At 41.8% G+C, this 21445-nt stretch overlaps 1 protein-coding gene across 5 annotated transcripts in view; it reads right to left on the bottom strand.

Annotated features, from left to right (window-relative positions):
• Positions 1 to 21445, bottom strand: part of ITSN1 (intersectin 1) — a 144595-nt gene continuing 123150 nt past the window's right edge. For 3 of the 5 annotated variants that reach the window (XM_065652341.1, XM_065652321.1, XM_065652329.1), the window contains 11 exons: positions 18991 to 19112; positions 17999 to 18105; positions 16454 to 16637; positions 15879 to 15977; positions 14861 to 15028; positions 12982 to 13194; positions 12336 to 12457; positions 10152 to 10234; positions 9969 to 10052; positions 9359 to 9532; positions 1 to 8402 (listed from right to left, as the gene is read on the bottom strand). In XM_065652341.1, the coding sequence (XP_065508413.1) occupies positions 8254 to 8402; positions 9359 to 9532; positions 9969 to 10052; positions 10152 to 10234; positions 12336 to 12457; positions 12982 to 13194; positions 14861 to 15028; positions 15879 to 15977; positions 16454 to 16637; positions 17999 to 18105; positions 18991 to 19112 (1505 nt within the window). In that variant the 3' untranslated portion in view covers positions 1 to 8253. Of the gene's footprint in view, positions 8403 to 9358; positions 9533 to 9968; positions 10053 to 10151; positions 10235 to 12335; positions 12458 to 12981; positions 13195 to 14860; positions 15029 to 15878; positions 15978 to 16453; positions 16638 to 17235; positions 17379 to 17998; positions 18106 to 18990; positions 19113 to 21445 lie in introns of those variants that run through there. The other 2 variants (XM_065652334.1, XM_065652350.1) reach the window with 2 other exon arrangements.

The following is a 21445-nucleotide window of genomic DNA, read 5'->3' on the forward strand; positions in this document are numbered from 1 at the left end:
TAATTTCACTTGCACAACCACAGTCTTGTCTGTGTCAAACAAATCGCACAGTCTAAAACCTTATGGGCAGTTTCCACCTCGGTGACTGCAGTCTGGGAAGTGGCACAATTCCTCAAACAGGGGAACACATTTTAAGGACTTTTGTTTAATTGGACCATGCATGTAAATCAAATTACTTAACAAAGAATGGCTGAGGAAACAACACACTGAGGGCAATTCAAGTACAGTTGAAATTGTCTTATGAGAAACAGTGGTGTCTGAGCCATAATTATTCATTATACCTATTACAAATGCTGTGAGAAAAAAAACCCAAAACTTCACAGTATGAACATTTTACTGTAGAATAGTTAGATGTCATGTAAATGTACAATACAAATTCATTCCATTTTCTCTGAAAAAAATAGAAGTATCTTTTTCTCCTATTCAGCCAGATCTTAAGACATACGTATAACATTTTATAATGCCTTTGTAATTTTTAGGATCTCATAAATACTACAGACAGTACAATACTTCCTTTTTTAAGGAGAAAAGAAGGAAACTAATTGACACAATTTTTTTGGCACCGAAAAGTGCACTACAAAGTAACACCACCACCAGCAGAGGATTCCACAATTCTAAGTATTACCAATAGAAAAAAAAATCCTACAGCTGTCTTTTTTTTCCAACAACTTACCAACATGAAGTAGAAAGTACCCATTACACAGCCTGCAAAGGCTGCTGGAATCTGAATTTGTATTTGGCAGCTCAAGGACTGAAATAGGGTAATTCTGCACAAGCAGTTAACAAACCCAAAGTCTTCCAGGAAAACCTGCCCCACGAGGGGCAGCTTTGCCTTTTCCCCCTGGGGTAGGGGTTGTCTCACCATGGGGGGAGCAAGTACCTGCAGTGGGGCTTGCGATGGGCCTTGCCTAGGTGGAGTGGATACACACAGTGCAGGGGGGTCGGTGCTGGTCCCTCCACACTGGCGTGACCTTTCAGGTGACACTGCCTGGTCACCCCAAAAGTAGCCCATTGTGGGCTGAGTGTGGTGGTGCAGCCTTGGAGAGCCTGAAAAATGTGGTGAGAAGAGCCGGGAGTGGAGGCAGTGGGTTGGTCAAGCGCCTGGACCGGCGCTACGGTCCCGCAACCAACCTTCCCTCTTCCTCCTGGCAAGAATGGGTCACACCAATGAGGCTCTTCCCATGGAGCAGCCACCACAGCTGGGAGGGATTTCCCTTCCAATCCATCACCTGACGGTCACCCACCCTCATTTTTTTGGGGGGGAGCAGAGATCTTCCCGCTCACCAAGCTCTTACTTTTTAGCTCTGCCCCTACTTCTTCCCGTTTTTCCCCTCCTCTGCTGCAGGCCAGCCCTCCCATTTCACCTGTGCTCACCGCAGCGGGCAGGAGCTGCTGCCTGCGGGTCTGACAGGGGTCTCAGAGGAACCACCAGCTCCCTTTGCTTGCAGAATACGTTAAGATCCCAGAATCGACCGCTAAATCCAGGGCTAGAGACACTCCTGCAGCTTGACAAGCAGCACAGGGAATTCACCTACCATTGCTGCAGAGCCTTTGACAACTTTATCAAGCAACTAGGCTAGTTTAACATACCGTTACTGCAGTTCTTTGTTCTTTTACATTAGTTCCTAAATATATCCTCCTATGTACAGAAAAATACTTTTCTGAGGACAGTCCTTATTTTAAAATTTAAATGAAAAAACAAAACCGGGTGTCTATAAACACTTTCCTGTTAGATTTACCTAGTATTTGACAACAATAACGTAACTGCATTTGTATATTGTATATACAAATAATCACATATATATATACACATGCACGTATTTAACTACAGATACATTGATATGTATGTAGGACAAGAGTATTAGGGCTAAACAAATGCCAGAATACATACGGAATGTACATACAGAGCAAACCCTTCGAAGCTAAGGTGATTCAACCTAATTCCCAGCTTTTCTGTGTTTTAAGGGTTCTGACTGCTGGATTTGAATAAACTGAAATATCACAGTAGCAGAATGAAACTAGATACCACTGTTGCAGTAGAAGGCTGGATTTGTCACATCTTAGTTTTGAAAATGTATTTAATAATATTACAAAAACTGCATTATCCACAATGTTCCCCCAACCCTACTCACATGTAACAAAAAGTGATTTACTTATTTTTAAAGGGTAAAAAAATTGTAAAATGAACGTTTAAAAAGTTCCCTCATAAAACCTCATGTTGAGAAAAATATAGAAAAATTAAGTGCATGTAGAAAAAAGTTCTGTAATTTGTCAGTTATTTGGCTTAGTGTCAGCTCAGCAATATACTCTGTCTTTCAAGATGCCTAAGTCAACTCACCAGCTTTGTGCAACCTCACAGGGTTTTACAGACTGGTTTTCTACCAGCACTACGCTTGGCAAGGTACTTGGTATTATGGAGGCCAAGGTCAGCCTGGTCTTTTTTTAATCTTACAGGGTTTCCAAGTGTGTTACAATCTGTAAGTGTGAGAATTCTGATTTGCCCTGTAAATATAATTCTGGTGAGCTTAGTGGCTAAAACCACTTTCAAAAGATGAGGAAGAAAAGAGACCCAGCTGCAAAGACTACAAGATACTTCTGTATTTCATCTTAATCTTGACTTTTTGTTTGCTGCTCTATTGCAGTCTTCCAGTCCTTACAGAGCTTGAACCAACTTCGTCATGTAGGCCTTATATTATCAAAGCCTTTTGAATTTCTCCCTGCGTCCCCAGCAAAGCACATAGGCACCCGGTTGGCTTTATGTATGCCTTTGCACTGAACTGGGGCACAAATTAAAGTTAAGGATCTGCTGAAGTGCTTGGTTGTGCCAGGGGCTGAGGCAGAGGTGGCAGCTGCCAGATGAGTTGTGAGGGAGAAACCTGGAAAGGAGTCCCTAAAACAGCACTATTTCACACAGCTGAGCTTTGGGAGTTGGGGTTCAAAGGGAAGGAAAGAGTGATGCTTTCCAAAGGATTTAATTAAATACAGAACAGAAGCACCAGTTAACGCACAAGATATACACAGAAGAAAAACCTAGTGGGACCACAGCAGAGCAAGGCAGTGAGATGCGTTTTCCAGTCACCCGCAACATTTGTCCGTGCAACGCGGCCGGTGTTTGGCTTGAAGGAAGCCAAGGGGCTCGGCGGGTGGGGAAAGTCACGGCCGCGAGGGGACCTGTGTGATCTCAAACATGAGCCTCAACCCTAATGGCCATGAACCAGAGGCTGCAGCGTGGGCAGCGGGAGCTCACAGCCCGGCACTGCTGGCAAGGGCATCGTGGCTGCGACCTCCGGTGCCAGGGGAGCTGAACCTGCCCTGGACATAATGACGTGATTCCAGCTACATCTGACCAAGCGCGGAGGAAAATGAGCTGAGGTCATTTCCCCGAGAGGCACCTCTGAAGGGCCAACTCCTTCCATGGGGAGAAAAACACTGGCAGAGGCAGATCAGCAAGACTGGGCTGATTGTTACTGCAATCGGAGCGATGATGGAGCAATCCTAAATGGGGATACGGGTGAAGGGGCAGATATCCACCCTGCCGAGGTATAATGGCATTGCTGGCAAACCCCTCATACAACTATAGGCTGGGAAAACAAGTCTTTTGAGAGACAGAAAACTGGCACGTGGATGCTGGTGCAGCTGATTGCCTGTACGGAAAGGGGATGTACCCATCTGCCTCCTGGGTGGTGGTGAGTGCTGCCTGGCTGGCACCAGGGAAGTGAAGAGCCTGACAGCAATGTTTACAAGCCTATGGAGTCCTTGCGAAAGCATCTTAAAACAACATAGTGCCCGAGCACCTCAGAGGTATATCTCAGAAGCTAACTCCTGGAAAGAGGAGTGTAAGGGCTGTTACACACACCGAGAAGCTTCGCTTCTATAAAAAAGTGCATGCAAACTCCTGCATAAATACAGAGCTGCATTAAATTCAGTGTGGCTCTACCAGGGTGAGGACAAACACATGGTTTGTTATCAATCACTGTCGTTATTTTATGGATGCTTTGGATCCTGAATGATAGAAGTTCTGCTGTGAGACTGTGGCTCTGACTGTAAACCTTGCCCCACTCCTCTCCTTTGGTATCCTTTCCTGTCTGCAGCCATAACAACATCGACATTCTGCCTGTTCCCAGCTACCAGCATCTGGCAAAAGTAATTTTAATAATTTCCAAAAGCAGTGGTGTTCCCTTCCAGTTTCTGACTCATTAACTCAGTTCTACTACAAGACATAAACCCAAGGAAGCATGAGGGAGAAACCCTATTCTCCTTGTTAAAATTAATGTACCTAATGGAAAAATGCAATTCCCATAATTACAGCTTGGAAACCAAACCACCAGGGCAACTTTTTCCATTGCAAGTTTCCTCACAGCTGCATATTTTGATCTTTCTTCTCTTGGTGCTTTTTTGTCCCAGTTTATCCAAAGCAAGACCACTGTTTCAATGAAAGCAGTGAATGCACTAAAAAGTAAATGCACAGCAAATGCACAGTAAATGCACAGCATTATTTTTAGAAATGCTTCATTGCCAGCGAAGGAGCTTGATGCTGAAGAATTACTTCTAAGCAAAATGTTTTCTTCAAAATAGTAGATCCTGCAAGAAGATGAAAATGCAACCCCATCTTAAGGGCCAGTCCCAGTGGCCCATGCACCAGTTCAATCTCACCAGTGCCTCATTTTAAGGATGAGTAATGGAGAGACCTTGTACTCAGCTGCTCTTCCAAGGATGAATTTTACCAAAGCAAATGCAGACAGCCGGTTCCAGAACTCCACAACACACAGGTTTACAACCTCTGCATTTTAGTGGGGATGCTTATCTGCATGAACCTGCTCTTTCAGTCCAAAATATGATCAAGTGTTATCATCTGGGCTTCAATTTTGTTCTTGTGGTTGTTTCGCATAACAATAGGAAAAAAAACTTACACACATCTTGATGGGGCTGGAAAAGAATCTGTGAGCTAAGGTGTGCTACTTTATGCAGATACTCAGAGATCAATAACCAGCGCCTGAAAACTAGGGTCTACATAAATATAGGTATTCAGTACCAGTAGCACAGACTAGCAGAGTTTGGCCTGACAGCCAGCATGTGACCCTTGTAAGAGGATGGCTCAACCTTCTCACATCATGGTAATGCCAGCTGACTTTCTAAATACATGAAGAGATCCCTAACTTCCTAGGTGTTGCTGCATGCCTCTCCCTTCCCCAAACTCTTCAGAACACAGGTGGCATTTAAACAAGTCTGCGAGAGCTTGCAGTTTTCTCTGTGAAAGTACTGGTAGGAATGCAGCCAGCTAGTCTCTTTTTTCAGTAAAAGGCCTGAACTTGTACAGTACGAAGTCCTGTATGAGTGGGAGGTCTATGCAGCTATGGTGGGTGAAAAAGCAGAAACCCGCAGCCTGCACGACAGCAGAGTTAATGCAAAGCGATGTGCAAGACTGCAGCATTCCTGAAGACAGAAAACCAGGAGGGAAGCAGTGGGTTTCTAAGCAGCTTTGCCTGACCTTGGTGACAAGCAGCTCCTTCTGGGAAGCCACCGGTGCCAATCTGCTACAGAGCACCGAGGGTGAGCAAGTGAGAAAACAGCGACATCCCAATGCCCAGTCGGGTGGCTCTAAGGGTATATACACATTCTGTCCTCGATGCACAGGGATTAGGAAAAGCTTCCCCTTTAGGATTAGACCAATTATGAGAGATGCATTAGCTGTTAATGAGCCGAACCCCAGCCATCATCGTCATGTTTGTGTAACTCCTATTGATGTTAACGGGAGTTAAACCTTGCTATGCATGGAGGGTAAGTGGGAAACCACAGGTGATGGTGGTTGAGCAGATGCTCTGCTCTGCTACAGTTCCACAACTGGTGCAGTCGAACATGCTCTTGATGAGGGCCGCAGTGTGAGAGGAGCCCCTGCGGCTACGGGTCCCCTGTTTCCAACACCAGGAGGAATGTGCAGCTCCTTGAGGCTCCCTTCAAAAACCTGGCCAGGACTTCTGCATTGCACCCACCGTCTTTTTGGTCCCGTTTGCCTATTCAGTTGTTATTGTAATTCATGCTGGTGAAATGATACCGTTAAAAAAGTGACGCTACTTTTTAAATGCTGAAATGAACGTTCACCGTAGTTACAGCTACCGAGTAAAATTAGGACAGCGGTAAAAGGTTAGACAATGACATTTAATGTTACTCCATTAATAGATTTTATCACTTTTTTTATCCTACCACAACAATGTGCATTTTCATATACATTATATTTAATAAAATGTATTGATATGGAATTAGGAAAGCACGGGTTTAGTACTATTTACATATTTTAATTGAAACCATTTTCTTAACAACATTGAAAAATAGAAACTTAAAGTTCTCTTAATTGTGTTTTCAGCCAGTTAGTGGTAAACAAACACATGCCTAGGAAGTTACACTCCCTCTAAAATGTGGTCAGTTGAAAGTTTCTAACTAAAGTGTGTATCTCTGTTTTGTTTCAAAAAATACATAAGTATGTCTGTCATTTCTGATACAAAATTCTACACTATCTTCAATAAATAAATAATAAAGCGATTCTGAAAAGTATGAAATGTAAACTTTGTTGTCCCTCCAACATACATTTTTTTCCCCATTGCTTGAAACATTACAGTGGTCTCATAGGAAATTATAATACACAGACACTTCCCAGCACAGTTTACACTTATTACCATACTGTATCTACCTATCCGTTATGAATATATCCTAATTTCCTAATGGAAATCAATAAGACTTGTAGTGCTAGAGAACACCGCCTATACAGGAAAGGTGGAAACCAGTACTGAATGGACATGCAAGGAACACCAAAACCTAACAACAGGCTCCACAAGAACGTTCACATGCTAATGAAACAGGCTGACACCTTCCATTCGGAAATAAAGTCCTTACAAAAATACCAGTGTATGCATGACAGGTCATGAACAAAATGAATCCAAGCAGAACAAAGAGGAATTTTACTCTTAGGGGTCTATTCTTGCTCGAGTCCAGACTCAGCAAAGCACTTACGCATTGTGCTTAAGGGAGACAAGACATAAGTGCACGCTTACAGCTGGGCGCTTTGCCAAACAGGGAAAGTTTGCTGGATGTGGGCCTATACGTGTGTGTTCGTAGAGTTAAATGGATACACAAGCCCTGGCATTCCCCCAGATGACAAGGCTTTTCCTTTGGGGTTACCCACTCTGCACCATCACGAGCGCTCCGTTTCTGGTCACATCCTGTACTGCTGCCACCGAAAGTGCCACCACCCCGGCTGAGCCACCAACACCTTTGCGAGCTGCACTGCGCTGCTGCCCTGAATTCAGCAACACGATGGCAAACGCAGGCATGGTGCAACTTAATAACTGATCACCACTGATTGCTTTGCAAACTAGACTCTGCAGGGTGGAAATGAGCTTCCTGAGCTAGAGCTGTGATTTTTTTTTTTTTTTGTCTTCCCCGCTGCAAGCGACAGATCGCCCATCTGTAGTCATGCAATCAGGCAGCAGTAGTAAAGTAGTATCGATGTGGTAGTAGCACAACATTCAGCAGGGCTCTACGTTTAATCCTTCACTTACTGTCCGAGCGTTTACAGTCCTATAGAAAACAGCAGCTTCCAAAGGTACCGAGTGGGTGAACTCTTCTGGAGTGCAATTCATCTCTGTGCAGAAGGCTTGTACATTATTTATTTTCAGGGGCAACATGAGTCATGAAGTGGTATGTTAATAGAATCTTCTCTGTTTATAGATATAGACTATTTATTTTCTAAGTCTTTTCAGTACCACCATGAAGATCTTCAAAGATCTTCTTACAGCGTAACTGCTCCTTCCATTCACATTACATTTAGACACCACTTTGCTGAGCAATAGGCACAGAATTCCTAGAGGGGGAAAACCCTGCAGAAAGCCTCCAAAACATACCAACATTGCCTTCTTCGTGTAAATTAAAGAGTAGGCTAACTGGAGCAAGTACAGCAACCTATGTGGTTTGCCAGCCTTTCAGACTGGAGCACAATGAACAACTAGGTTATTTTATAAACCCAGGAAACTAACGTCAAGTTCCACATAGAGAAATTGAGGGACATTTCCTCACTAAACTGGGATTAATTTTTCAGTGAGAATTATCAAGGCACAAAGATGCTCCTGTTTGCTTTGATAACCCTCTTACGTGTGAAGGGCAAGCAGTAGTTTCATACCACACCAATAAGGATTTTGTGACAGCTTCTGCAGACACCTATTGCAGGGAACTCAGACAAATAAAACATTGGTCCCTTTCCTTCTAAGGCTCATCGAACAATTGCAGGTCTAGTCGGACGACTATCTCTCCTGTTGGGACTTCATGCAGAAGGAGACACTTTGTAACTGGTCCCTTTGAACCCTGATCCTTCTTAATGTCTGCCACACGGATCTCTGTTCTGCCCAAAAAGTCTGAAACGCAAAAAGACAGCATGCTCAGAAATGACACAACTGTTTTATGTTGCAATAAAGTGTTAATTTGCAGAAGGAACTAAGCTTCCATCTACACACAACAAAAGGAGAAAACAAGTCTTCAGTCCAACTATATTTTTGCAGTCAAAGAAGGCCAAAGACTGCCAGTCTGCATAGAAGAGGATTTTAGCTGGACCATATTAGACAGCAGAGGCATTAACAACAACTGGTCTCATAAGCAGAAAAATCTACAATGTAATTTACAGCTGCCTTGCTTAAGTAGCTTATTTATTTTATGAGATGTTAGAAAAAAGGCCAAAGGCCACTGCACAGTTCAAACTGAGCGTGAAGCTCTTTGGAGATGATAGAGCCAAGAAGTGCAACACACTAGTGACAAGGTCAACGGGTCAACTGGTGCTGGCCAGATGAATGACAGTCCTATCCAAATACTTCCTGAGAGATTATGACTCCAAAATACACTCTTCAATGCTCCATATATCTATCCCATGTTATTAAATAAGAATGGGCTATGAATCTTGGGTTCATTTTTGCCACTTTTGTTGCATATTACAGGAACATGAAGACATTTCTCTTCCTCCTGGATTAATCTATCCATATGCAAACAGCATCCAGAGTTTTTTTAAAGACTTCCCAGAATTGCAAACCACACTTCAGTTGTTGTCAAGTTGTGCAAGAAAGGAAACCCCAAAACACCCCAGAGACAGCTTGATTTTTTTTTTTTGCACTGATACTAGCATGACTCCACTGGGGAGCAAGGGAGAGTAGGTTCTCAGTATGCAAAGGGGTTCAATATTGGGGTTGGAACTGGATGATCTTTAAAGGCCCCTTCCAATCCCAACCATTCCCTGATTCTACAATTTACCTCGGCAGGCATGCATCTCTACAAAACGGGAGATTTGAAAATAGCTTTGGAAGAGCGACAGCCCCCTACATACCATCTGGGGAGAACTGGTCCCTCTCGAACACTGTGATGCAGAGCACGTCCTGCTCGAGGTCTTTGATGAAGAACTGGCAGTTGGAGTTCCACTTCGGGTTGAGGGTGTCCTGTATCGTCTTGGTAATGTGGCACTGGGAGCCCATTGTCACCTCACAGTATGGGTTACTCTTTCCTGGGAAAATGGAAACAAACAGAAAGGAGTAAATTGCATTTTTAGGTATGTGATCTTCCTCTTAAATGTCCTTTTAACTCTTAAAGCCAACGGATGGGGGAAAGACTGTGGCCTCACTGCCATTATAATGAACAGGGACACAATTCTGCAAGGCAGAGTGCACCTTCCACTCTTTATTTCAGGACTTCATGGCTTATGATCTTTTATGATATGGCCTAAGTGGTGGAAACTAAGCTGGTCTGAAACAAATGCTTACATGCAGGACAACTGCATGAGTGCTACCGAACTGCATGAAATCACTTTCATATATTTTAAGTCCACTAAAATGTCCTCGTTAAACAAAACCAGGTTTTGGACAGAATTTCCTCTGAAGTTAGTCTGACAGATAGGAATGTCTTTTTCACAGAGCATATTATGACAAACCCAAGGCACTTACCATGTGACCTACAAGGTTTTAGTTCAATGCCTTCAACAATATTCACCATCAACCTCCCAATGCCTGTTGCCCTTTGTGAGCGAACTGTGGTGAAACCAAAGAGGAGAGAGAAAAGTCAGTAGTGTCTTTTCTTGCCCATGGACTTTTCCACAAAAGATGAGACCCCCACATCCCATGCTGTACCTAAGTAGGCTTTTTCCCTCTTCTTCTTTTCGGTCTCTATGTAAAGTTCCGAAGCAGCTTTGATCTTCTGAACCCAGGCAGTCCTTCAGAAGGAAAGGAAAAAAAGCTGCAAAATACCATTTCCATTTTTCCTCCCTGGACCACAGCAGACAAAAGTAAAGCTGTCCCTCCTTCCCAATCACTTGCAGCCCAGGGCTCTGGCCCATCACAGGCTCTGCTACACTGAAGCTGTCTGCCTGGAATAGACTTTACTGGAAATCACAGCACCTGTAGAATAATTTAACTGTCCCAGACTAGCAGATCGCACCGCACAAAGAAAGCTCGAAAGAATCATGAGTGGGAGGGACCTGGTGAGAAACCAAAAGGAGTAGATAACAGCCTGTCGCTTTATTGTAATAAACTAACTTCTTGTAGCTAGTAGATACAGTCATGCTGCAGAGGTGGCCACTTTTCTTATTCCCTGAGGTTTCATACCAAAATCCTTCTGAGCCTTGGGACACACGCAGAATAACTCAGGGAGTACACAGGTGATGAATGACCATGGTTCCCTATGGGGTCTTCTGGGAAATCCTGTCATACTTAAGAGACTGAGTGGAAAGATTGACAGGAAAAAAGCACAGAAGAAGGGGTACCGAGGGACCTCAAAGGGTTAGAAGAATTGCTGTGACATATGAGGGAGCCTGAGACCTGAGTCAAGGCAAAACGAGAGAATCTAGAAGTTGTGGATCCACTTCTGATCCCAAAATGAAGAGCTGCTGCTCTAGAGGGCACTGCAGCTGCTTACACTGGCCTGGATTTGGGTCCAAACACCCACCTGTATTCTGCACAGACAACTGTTCAGGAAAATAAAACACTTAAGAAAAACTCTGTCTTCTAGCTCAGCCCTAAGTGGTAAATGGCAGCTTCAGAAGTATACCAAGCCTTTGATCATAAAGATATTTTAGGATTAACTGGGTAAATTAATCACTCATTGATACTAATGTTTTATTTCTGTTGCTCTTAATTAAAAGCAAGTGAATGATGAAAACCTGAAGGTACGTCACCTAAAATGCTGCATTTATTTAGTAAGCAGTTCTGGCATAAAAGAAAGTCAACAGCTCTATCCCATATAAGTAAAGGCCCTTGACTGCAGCACCCAAATGCGGGTTGCTGCTCCTGTGGGTTTTCTCTGCAGTGAACGGAGGGAAGGTGTTCAGCATGTGAAGATCTGGTTCCTTCCCCTGATGGTTCAGCGGAGCATGCCTAACCATCCCACTGAAGTTCCTTGACCTAGGTAGGACGAATGTGGTGCAGAGTTTATAGATGGTTCTGACCAACACGGTGAGTGCTCTGATGCAGAACAGATGATTATTGCTGCAGTCTGATTTATGCAACAGATCCTAAGTTGAAAAGGCTGTGCCAATTTTCATCTCCAAGGGTCTAACCACAATGTTCACTCCTTCTGTGGCATACAGGCACAGACAGTACCCCAAAGGACAAGTGGGATCTATAAAAGTATGATCTTCTGCAAGAAAAACTATGTGTATAAATAATGATGAATAAGACTGTCAGGCAGGCAAGAAGCAAAGATGTTTTATACATTTTTATGCATCAGAAAGTTTAGGGGCCATAGATTTGCAAACAGGCATAATGCCATGTCTATTCTATGGGGGCTTTTTTGCTAGACTTTCAGCTTTCTCTTTTTGACAACAGTTAAGCTTGCCAGAGATGAAAATCACCAGCTGAGATTTTGAGGTTGCCATTCTTTTGAGTGTTTCAGTCTGAACTGAACTAGGTTATAACCAACTGGCTTTTGTTTGGTAGGTTTTTGCTTCAAGTTCTGACCTCTTCCTGAACTTCATTCAACATACAGCCATACAAATGTTTGCACTGGCACAAACAAATGGATGTTAATAGAAGAAGACAGGATTGCATCTTTTGGCTTCCTTCTGCTAACATGACATGCTGTGAAATATGGCCTATATAGCAGCCCTCCTCGCCATTTCACTGTTGGCCTTACTGGAATTCAGGAAACATTATTTCTCCCTCTTTTTCATATATTGAGTATCACCATATTCTCCAGCAGAGAGATTTCTCCAGTCTTGTAACAAAAACTGCTTGGAGACTGCTATGGGTGTGTACATCATATACATTTGCACTAGACTTTTCAAATTCAGTATGAACATGGCCTGTGCAGGTACTTACCTTTCATTAATGCTTTCAGCCCGGAGTGTATAGACTCTGTCAATGTGGGAGATATGGAAGATGGGCTCGTCTCCAGAAGGGTCTGTGGGTAATTTTACTAGTACCTCATTTAGAAAAATCGGCTGTAAAACATTAGGCAAAGCTAGAGTTCTACTGTACAATATCTGAACAGATGCATTTAACACAGAGCAATTTATAACAGGTTTATCTTGTGCCTCCAGTATCTTTCCCCTTTTGCCTGCCTCCCATCTTTCTTCAGATGTGTCATTTTTGGTATTTTCTTATTATCAAAGACATAGGTGCGTCCAGAGTCTGAGAACATGTCTGAAGTAAGTAAGCAGCCTCATGAAGCATAGCAATCCTTCCTTTCCCACAAAGAGTAGCAAACACTACACTCTCATCACTCTCTGATAAACATGACCTTAGTTGTGTTTTGGCAAAACTCCAAAAGGATCTTTTCTTATCTCGCTAAAGCAAACAACCAGCTTTCTCACCATCAGTCCCTGGAATCCCCAGCATACACCAAAGCTTTCAAACCTGTTCTATATAAAGCCTATTGCGTGCACATCCAGTATGTGAGCTGCTGCCTGCTATACACACTGTTAGCATATAGCCATCTTAGTCACCATTTAAGAGTGGTACTTACAGTTTTGTACATTTTGTATTGCAGATTAGACTTGGGGCTGAAGACCTTGTCTGTGCCAGAAGAGCCAAGAGGTTTTATGATTTGAGTCAGGAGGAGGAAATCGTTGAACAGAAAGCCATACAGTTCCTTGTTACTCTTGGCTTTATAAAGTTTCCCACTGTGCAGAAACTTGCGTGGTCCCAAGCAGTTTGTAACAGAATTAAATACGAGTTGCTGCGAAAAGTAGAAGAAGAACAACAACGCACTGTATAAAGTAAAACAATCGAGGTTCCCCTGAAAGAGATCAAATATAGTTTTGAGTCCTGACATTGCTTTTAATCTGTGTCACGGGGATGAAGAGCAATGCCTCTGCCTTGCGCATGATGAAAAGCAGTGCAAGTCATAGAAAGGCTACACGAAAATTAACTTTAAGGCAGCCCATCGGCCCATCAGTTGCACCGGGCACAGCCTTGGACAGTCAGAGAAAAGCCAAAAGCATTTGTGCCTCCTTTGGAGTTCCTCTGCCACGCACATGCATCTCTATGAGCGGAACTGAGCTGATGATGACTTGTCCTGGCTCAGCAGTAACGACGCGAATGGCCTCTCCAAACGCTGAGCTTTCTAAACAAGGCCTGGGTTTCTGAACTGTGTTTGAATTTCACCCATTGAAACATACCAAAAGAATTCCAGACAGCCTGACTTTGTGCACCCATGATTCCTGGAGTAAGAGGACAGCTGCTGCCCAGTGGCTGGAACTGGCAGAATTTAAGACTCATCTGGAGGTTGCTACCAGAGGAGCAGAGGATTGGCCTTTCCTAAAGTTTTCTGGTTTATTTTCACTACGTGATGGTACGGTTCTTGCCATCCTAGCTGCCCAGGCAGCTAGATCTGGAGTGGCTCCTTTTACACATTAGAAACATCTCAGTCGGAAAACTGGAGGAAGGCTGGACCACTCTGTGCCACAGATTCAAGGCTGTTCCTGGCATGACCATGTCAGCAAGTAACCAGTTGGTCTTTCAGGTAATATTTTTTGGTGTTCTAGGGCTAGACATCACATACAGAAGATAAAAGCAGCCATCTTCCTTCAGGCAGTAGTTATAAGACAGCTGAACATGACTTTGGCCCTTCCGAAATTGTCATACCTGTCTTTTTGAAACAGACTTCATAAGATGAAATGCAATGGTTTCCAGTTTATAAACCAACCAGTGCTTCTTTTTTTTTTTTTCCTAAATCTGCTAGAATTGAAACTCAATGCGCACTTTGAAAATCAAGTTGTGATCTGTCTGCCCCTGGTATCTTCACCAGTAACAGGGAAGCCACCAAAACATCCTCCGTCCTTTTGCAGGACATACCGACAAAATATTTTCTTTACAGTTTCAGTAGAGAAGTGTGGCATGTTACCTTAAAAAGTAACATGCAATGGTAGGCAGTGATTCTCTCCGTAAAGTCTTGAGAGAGACTCGATCAATATTCTTGAATTTCCCAAATGCATAAAAGGTTTTATCTCAAAAAATATTTTCTGTGATAAAGGACTCCAGGATGGTCAGACATACGTTCAGGATGAGATACAGCAGTACAATAACCACTGTATTATAAAGAGCTATGAAACTGGAAAGTTGCGGTTGCAAAATGCAGCACTGAACCTGGCACTAGTCCAGAGGCAGGCAACAAAAGCGGCATTTATCATAAAGAAAGCGATAACACAAGCAGCAAAAAGGATTACGTGCAGGGGTGAAAGGGAGCCAAAGAAAGATGAAAACAAAGGATTGAAGATTATATGATTTGATTAATTACACTGTTCGTCTCCTGATGCAGTGCTGTAAGTGAACTATGGTTTCTTCCCAACCGGTGGAGAAGTGCACCCACATTTGCATTACTCTAGATAGGACATTTTTTTTACCTCCGACAGGCCTTCACATTGAACATGAGCCTGGATCCACTCCAGTCTATCTGAATTTTCCTTCTCCCGCACACCTTCATTTACTTGAGAACATAATTCTTCTGCTTTCTCAAGAGCATGTTTCAAGTGACTATGGTCTGGGTGGTTTTCAGGGGTGTTTTCTATTATCTACAGATAAATAAAATACATTAGCCTTTTCTGTTATCTGCAGTTAAAATGTGTATATATTATCAGCTCTACACTTCTGTTTTATTTCTTCATTTTCACCAGAGCTGGACAGTAGGTTTCAAATTTCTTTTCCTCCTTGACAAACATGAAAAATAGGAGACAAACTCACAGTCTGCCTGTGAACACCTGAAATGAATGCCTTCCTGGAGAGCCTTTACATCACTACACCGCTCACTCTTCTGACATAAGTATGCAAATTCCAGCCACATAAAGAAATATAACCACGACTGTTTAAGGAATCTCTTAAATGCCAACATCCAATTTATATTTTTTTCCTGTGAAAGCCTTGGGCCAAGTTCACTAGCATTATTCAGGATGGTAAGCATTAGGCAACAAATGAAAGTTAGGAGAAGGGGTTGTAAATCATCCAGCATCGTAAGCTGTGCGGGAAGGTAACTTGCAAAAATTTGGCACTCAGGCTTGCACACCAAATGTCATTTACAAGACTATGGGGAGGGAATGATGTTGTGGCAAAAGGCAAAGATGTGCATAAGATTGACCTGTTACTCCTGTCAACTGAATTTTAAAGTCTTCATTCAGCATTTGCTGCCTTCTGGTTCTTTGTATGCAAGTTTCACCTCTGTTTCTCATTGAAATATCAAGTCATTCTGCTGAAGCCAAATGAGTTATCGCATTTGCTCTAGTGTGATCAAATATAAAAGGATACCCCACATTCCCTAGTACATGAGATATCTAACAGTGACAAAGAGTGACGAAATACGAGAACTACCCTGTAATTAAGCTATAAGCAAAGCAGCATCAAAAACAACATCTTTGCAAAAGAACATACATTTTTAATTATTAGTGGGTATCTTGTTACCCGTTGCATAGGCTTTAGTAGAAAACTTGATAGTGGCATTCCTTTACAGCGAGGATCCATTGCTAACCTCTGAAACATTAGAGAGGTAAAACAGTGTTAGTCAGTTTGTTTAAAACCCTGCAAAACGAGCTCCTCCAAGAAAGGAAAAGGTAAGGTAACAAACCAACACCATGTCTCAGCTAAATCTGTTCTTGGATCACAAACAATGTCAGTGCAGTAGAATTTCTTATATTTCTACAACATACTTTTACCTGACTTGCCTGTGCAAGAGAAGGGCCTCTTACTGACCCAGTACTCATCATTTGTTACTGTCCCAGCATTTTGCAGCAAAACCATCATTAAACAAAGTATTTAATGGCTCTATAGTTGTTGGAAAAAATGTGTTCCTTCAGTGAAAACGTGTACTCCTTCAATGAATGCTTGACTCTGAAGATTCTTCATTCTAGCCCAACACAGAGCACCATGTGAGACTGTTTTGTAAAGCGGCAAAATGATGCACTAAATTTACTGTGTACAAAATTTACGGTGATTGTTTCTTTCCTTACTTTAACAAACTCCTTGAACTCGGGGACTTCATCTGTCTTCTGCTGGATGAGCGCTGCCCCGTTGAGCTGGCAGCTACAGAACCGAATGTAAGGCTGCATGTGTGGCAGCTGAGCTGTCAGTATGTCACCAATCATTTTCACCGGCATCTTCTCTCCAGACATTTTCTTACGCACACGCAAAGCCCTAAACATGAAAAGGTCACGTGTGTTTTATAAGTAGACCACTAAGGAATGATTCCTCATTTATGAAGTAAATGGTTTGATTCTTATTCATTATTGACACAAAGTGACCCCTGAATAATAAAAAGGTCAGCCTCAAGATTTATTGCATATTGTAAGAATACCATAACCAAGATTGCGCCCTCAGCCAACAACATTTTTCCCTGTTGTGGCCACCGAACTGTTATTAGGCTTTAACTTAATGCAATCCTGGATTAGACACAACATAAAAAGGAATGTAATTTCCTTTTTTATTAGTTTAGAAAGAGAGTAACAGATATGCTTTTGAATGAGGGATAAAACCCTTACCACTACTTTAAGTCTGGAGCTACTTCTAGTTTTTAGTCTGGTTTCCTAAGGAAAAGAGGCTTATCAGCATCGAACTGTCTGCCTTTGTCCTATCACTGTCATAACTTATCAATTTGGGGGCCACTTTCAAACACATTTCACAAAAGAGGAGATCTAAAAATCCCCGTAAGTTCAATGAAAATTAGAAGCTCAGTAAGGAGAAAAAGAACTTTTTATTTTATTTATTAATCTTCTTGCTGATGAAGATGCAGGTTTAATTCAATCCTTGCTCTTTTTCTCTGGCTATGGCCAGATGAGCAATTTGCTTCCAAACCAGCCGCAGCATTTACTGTGTCTTGCTGAAGCAGGAGGGGTGGGTGAGAAGGATGCGAGTAGGAAAGATTGGATCCATCAGAGGCTACAGAGAATGAAGAGAGAAATACAGGTATTTGCACTGTGTGGAGTTTCATGGTAGAGAGTTGGGCTTGCAGTAGTTGGAGACTTTGGAAGGAAGGGTGCAAGGTACACTGGACACAAATCCATAGGAAACCAGGCTTTATCGGGGCCACTTCTCACAGAACAGCTCATTCAGGTGCTATAAACTGACAATAACTAAAAGAATACGGCACCTAACTCAGCGTGAGGGAAGCAGAGTTTGCTGTGCCTTGTTTTGCGTTCATGGACAATAGGACTGGAACTGGGTATGGGCTGTGACCAAGGAAGTTAAAGTCTACAAAAGGACCTTGGACAGCCCTGGCGGGCACCGCTCTTCAGGAGAGGCTGATCTTGCCTTCTGGAGTGCGTGCACAGCAAGAGCAAAGCAAGTGCAAATACTTACTCAGCAAAGAACTGCTGGATTTTTCTCAACAACAAGTCACAGCAAACGTTGTTAATATTTTGCTTTTTCCAACAAGGGAAAACACATGGCCCTTTTGGTTACTACTTGCATAAGTGGCAAATATTTTCATGCAGCTAAAAGGAGAAGTCGGGGAGAGGCCCATGATTTTGTTATTGCCAAGTACGGGGAAAAAAACTTACTTCAGTAGTTTTATATTGCACATAATCAGCTCCTTCCAATTCACAAAAATCATAGCAACTTCTTTTTCTGTTAGCAGCTCAGATTCCATTAGTGGTTTCTGGAAGATCTATGGATTCAGAAAATTAAGTAATTCAGAAAGTATACGGTAAGTATAATCAAAGTGACTAAGACTGATGATGCTCACTTCTTTAGTCTGGAGGTGAGAAAACTACACACCAGAGTAGCACTTGACACTCAGTGGAACAGCCTTCAAACATGTGCTGTGCCCTAGAGATCCATAGGGTTCTCTGATAATATGTTTGTAAACAGCAAACGGCTTTAAAAGAGCATACTCTCAATTTGTGTTGGTGGTGTTAACTACCATCTGGATATTCTGTTTGAAACTTGGAAATTCTGGTCAGAGGTCTCCTGCAAAATATCCCAGGATTATTTCGATAATACAACTGAAAATACATTTTACTTTGGATTCATTTATGGAAGTTCTGATTTGTCTCATAGCGTCTCAGGTTTGCGTATCTTGACCTCTTTTCCAAAAAAAGGCTTTCCCTCTCTGTCAAAAGAATTGCCAAAGTCAATTGCCTGTACTCATTCCCTTTTTTTCCCACATAATACATTTACCCTGTAACATATAAAGAAAATCAAAGTAAGTGATAACTGAATGCCACTGTGTGAATGTGGAAAACGTGGTTCAAGCTTTAAGAACTTCTACATGAGAAATAACATTCAAAATCAGAAGCAAAAATGGTTTACTAGAATGATAGTTTAAACATCAGTGTTTTGGGGATAGTAACACAAGGGTTTAATGTTAGTTGCACCCACGTCCATATAAGCATGCATATATATCTATATAGATATGAAAAATTAATACAGATCATTCCTAGGAAGGAAAACATGGCAGTGATATAAAATTAGTTTCCACAGTGAAATTAATGATTCACTTTGAAAAGATGAGTGACTAAAACCTGCTCCTAAAACTGCTGTGTTGCCTTACCTCTGTGACCAACTGCAGGTCGTTGACATAGTTCTCTTCTGTGACAATGAGCTCGTGGATGTATCCCTGCCTTTTTCTTTCGGTAGGCGTCAACATATCCAGAAGATGCAAGTCTGCACACCCTGGAAAACACAAAAGGATCCTAGATTTTACTTATGGTCATTTGCAAATTGATTCAGATCTGTAGTCCAGGTAACGGAACAGTAACTACTGCCTGTTCAGTTCACTTAATCATTATTCACGCCTTGGCACACACTAACAATGCCTAATCTCTTAGTGACTCAAAACATTGTATTTAACACCTTCGATTTTTTAAAAATATTTTTAAAAACTCAAGGCCATTTCTAAGTGCCAACTTTTCTCTGGTGGCAAAGCTTAAAAGTCCCCCTCACCACTACCTGCCCACTTCCAACCTCACCATGAAGTTCACTGTCACCTTTAGTTGTGTCATTCAACTGCAGCCACACTGAAAAACAAATCCCTAGATGGATCACCATCAATAAAAAAGACTTCATCTGGTATTACTGCAGAAGAAAATGTAGAGATATCCTAAAAGGGAAGAGAATTAGGAAAGAGTGCTATAGTTACCTTAATCCTCTGATGGGCACTTAGGAATTCTATATAAGCCCTCAGCTTATTGATACTCTAAATTCAAGGTTGGCCTTTATCCTTCTAGTCAAAGTAGACACCCTAATCAAGAAGGTACTGCAGAGCCTAATTACTTCTTCACACTTCAATTAAAAATTGCTTCTAAATATTTGAAGGGCTTGAGTCAGAACACATGAAGCTCAGTAGAGATTGCTCTGGAGACTTCACAATTTATAGGCCAAGCCAAAGCAGTTGATTATTGTTCTCCTTTATTTTAAAAGCATGGGAAAAGTTTGTAACTAAGAACTCATCTTCCATCAGTTTTGTCCTTGAATTTTTGCAACCCACCACCCTCGTGTTTATCCTGTGTAGATGTGAGAAATTTTGTATAAATTCTAGAATCTCAAATTTTATTTTCTATTCTGAATTAGAACTGAACAATTAATTACAATTTTTTCTGTAAGCCAGTATTTTTCAGTTTAGCTTAATTAAATTCTTCTGAGACTGTCAAGCAGAATGTTTTCTTCCAATTTCACTTTTTAAATTAGTTTTTTACTTTTCTGCATAAAATGCATTTCAAAAAGCAAAGGTGATTTCAAACAGGTTGAAAACATTTTGCTTTAAAAATGTAGTATTTACAAGTATTTCTACACAGTCAAAATTTTTCAGTTTAATTCTTTCCCTCACCCCTCAGTGAAGTATGGACAAATTCAGTATGTTGCCCATTGAAACAAACTTTCCTTATGGAAAAAGTTCTCCCTGAAAAATATTCGAGGGGACCTTCACTTCGTGGTATTTAAAACGGTCAAGGCTTTGTTTTATGTTGTTCGCCAGCATCAACAATGACACCAACCTACTGAGATCTGACAGGAATGTTTTTAGATCAGATGTTCGCATATGCTTTCACAAAGTGAACCGCTGCTGCTCCTAATCACAGCACGCCCTGGACAACTCTTTCAGCTCTTTGCATAAAAAGTTAATACTTAGTATTTCCTGCATTTTTAGCTTCCTGAATGAAACTCAGGAGCTGATTCTGCACTCTGCCATTAGCAGGGTCCACACGTATCACCATTAAGTTTTTAATGGACTGCCTTCCAACTGCTGCTTCAACTAATCTGTGCTCCTGAAAAGGTAATTATAGAGAAAGAGAGGGAGAGAGGGAGAGAGAAAGGGAGGAAGGGAGGAAGGGAGGGAGGGAGGAAGGGAGACAGGCAATATAGATACAGACAGTCAAGGTAGTTTGCTCTACAATTAAGCAGCTAAGAACAGATCAGATTGGAATCATAAACGTATCGATAACACTCCTTTGAGACACAGTACATTGGAGTCCTTTAGAAAATGTAGTTGAAACTTTGCTTGAAATAAGAAGTAGGTTTTGAGAATTATCAATGTTATGTCAAAATAATCAAAGCGCTAGGCATATTTCAAAAGCCAGAAGTTTAACGTCTGTTTAATAAAGGGCTGCTTTCAGGGCTTTTCCTTAGTTATCATGTAAATCAGAGGTCTAATAAACAGAACTAGTTCTCCCCATGGACTGTCAGCTTCATTAAAAGTGAAAAAAGTGTTCAATTATTTTTCTCCAAGGACTGGGGGAAGTTTACTTTTCAAAGATGCTGATGACCTTGGTTTGAAGCATGGTTTCCAACCACCAGCCTTTTAGAGGAAGCATTTAACACTTTGAATCATAATGTATTTTAGTGGCCAGCTTGACAGACGGCCAGCTAGGGTGTAAATGGGCTACTCTGAACTTCAACAAACAGTCTACTTTTGAACACTAAATATTTGGAAAAATGTCCTGCTTCAATCTGAGCAGAACATGCATGGGGCACTTTTCTGATAGGGGATTTTCTTCATGAGGTGCACAAGT

The sequence above is a fragment of the Caloenas nicobarica genome, chromosome 1 (assembly GCF_036013445.1).
Source record: "Caloenas nicobarica isolate bCalNic1 chromosome 1, bCalNic1.hap1, whole genome shotgun sequence".
NCBI lineage: Eukaryota > Metazoa > Chordata > Aves > Columbiformes > Columbidae > Caloenas > Caloenas nicobarica.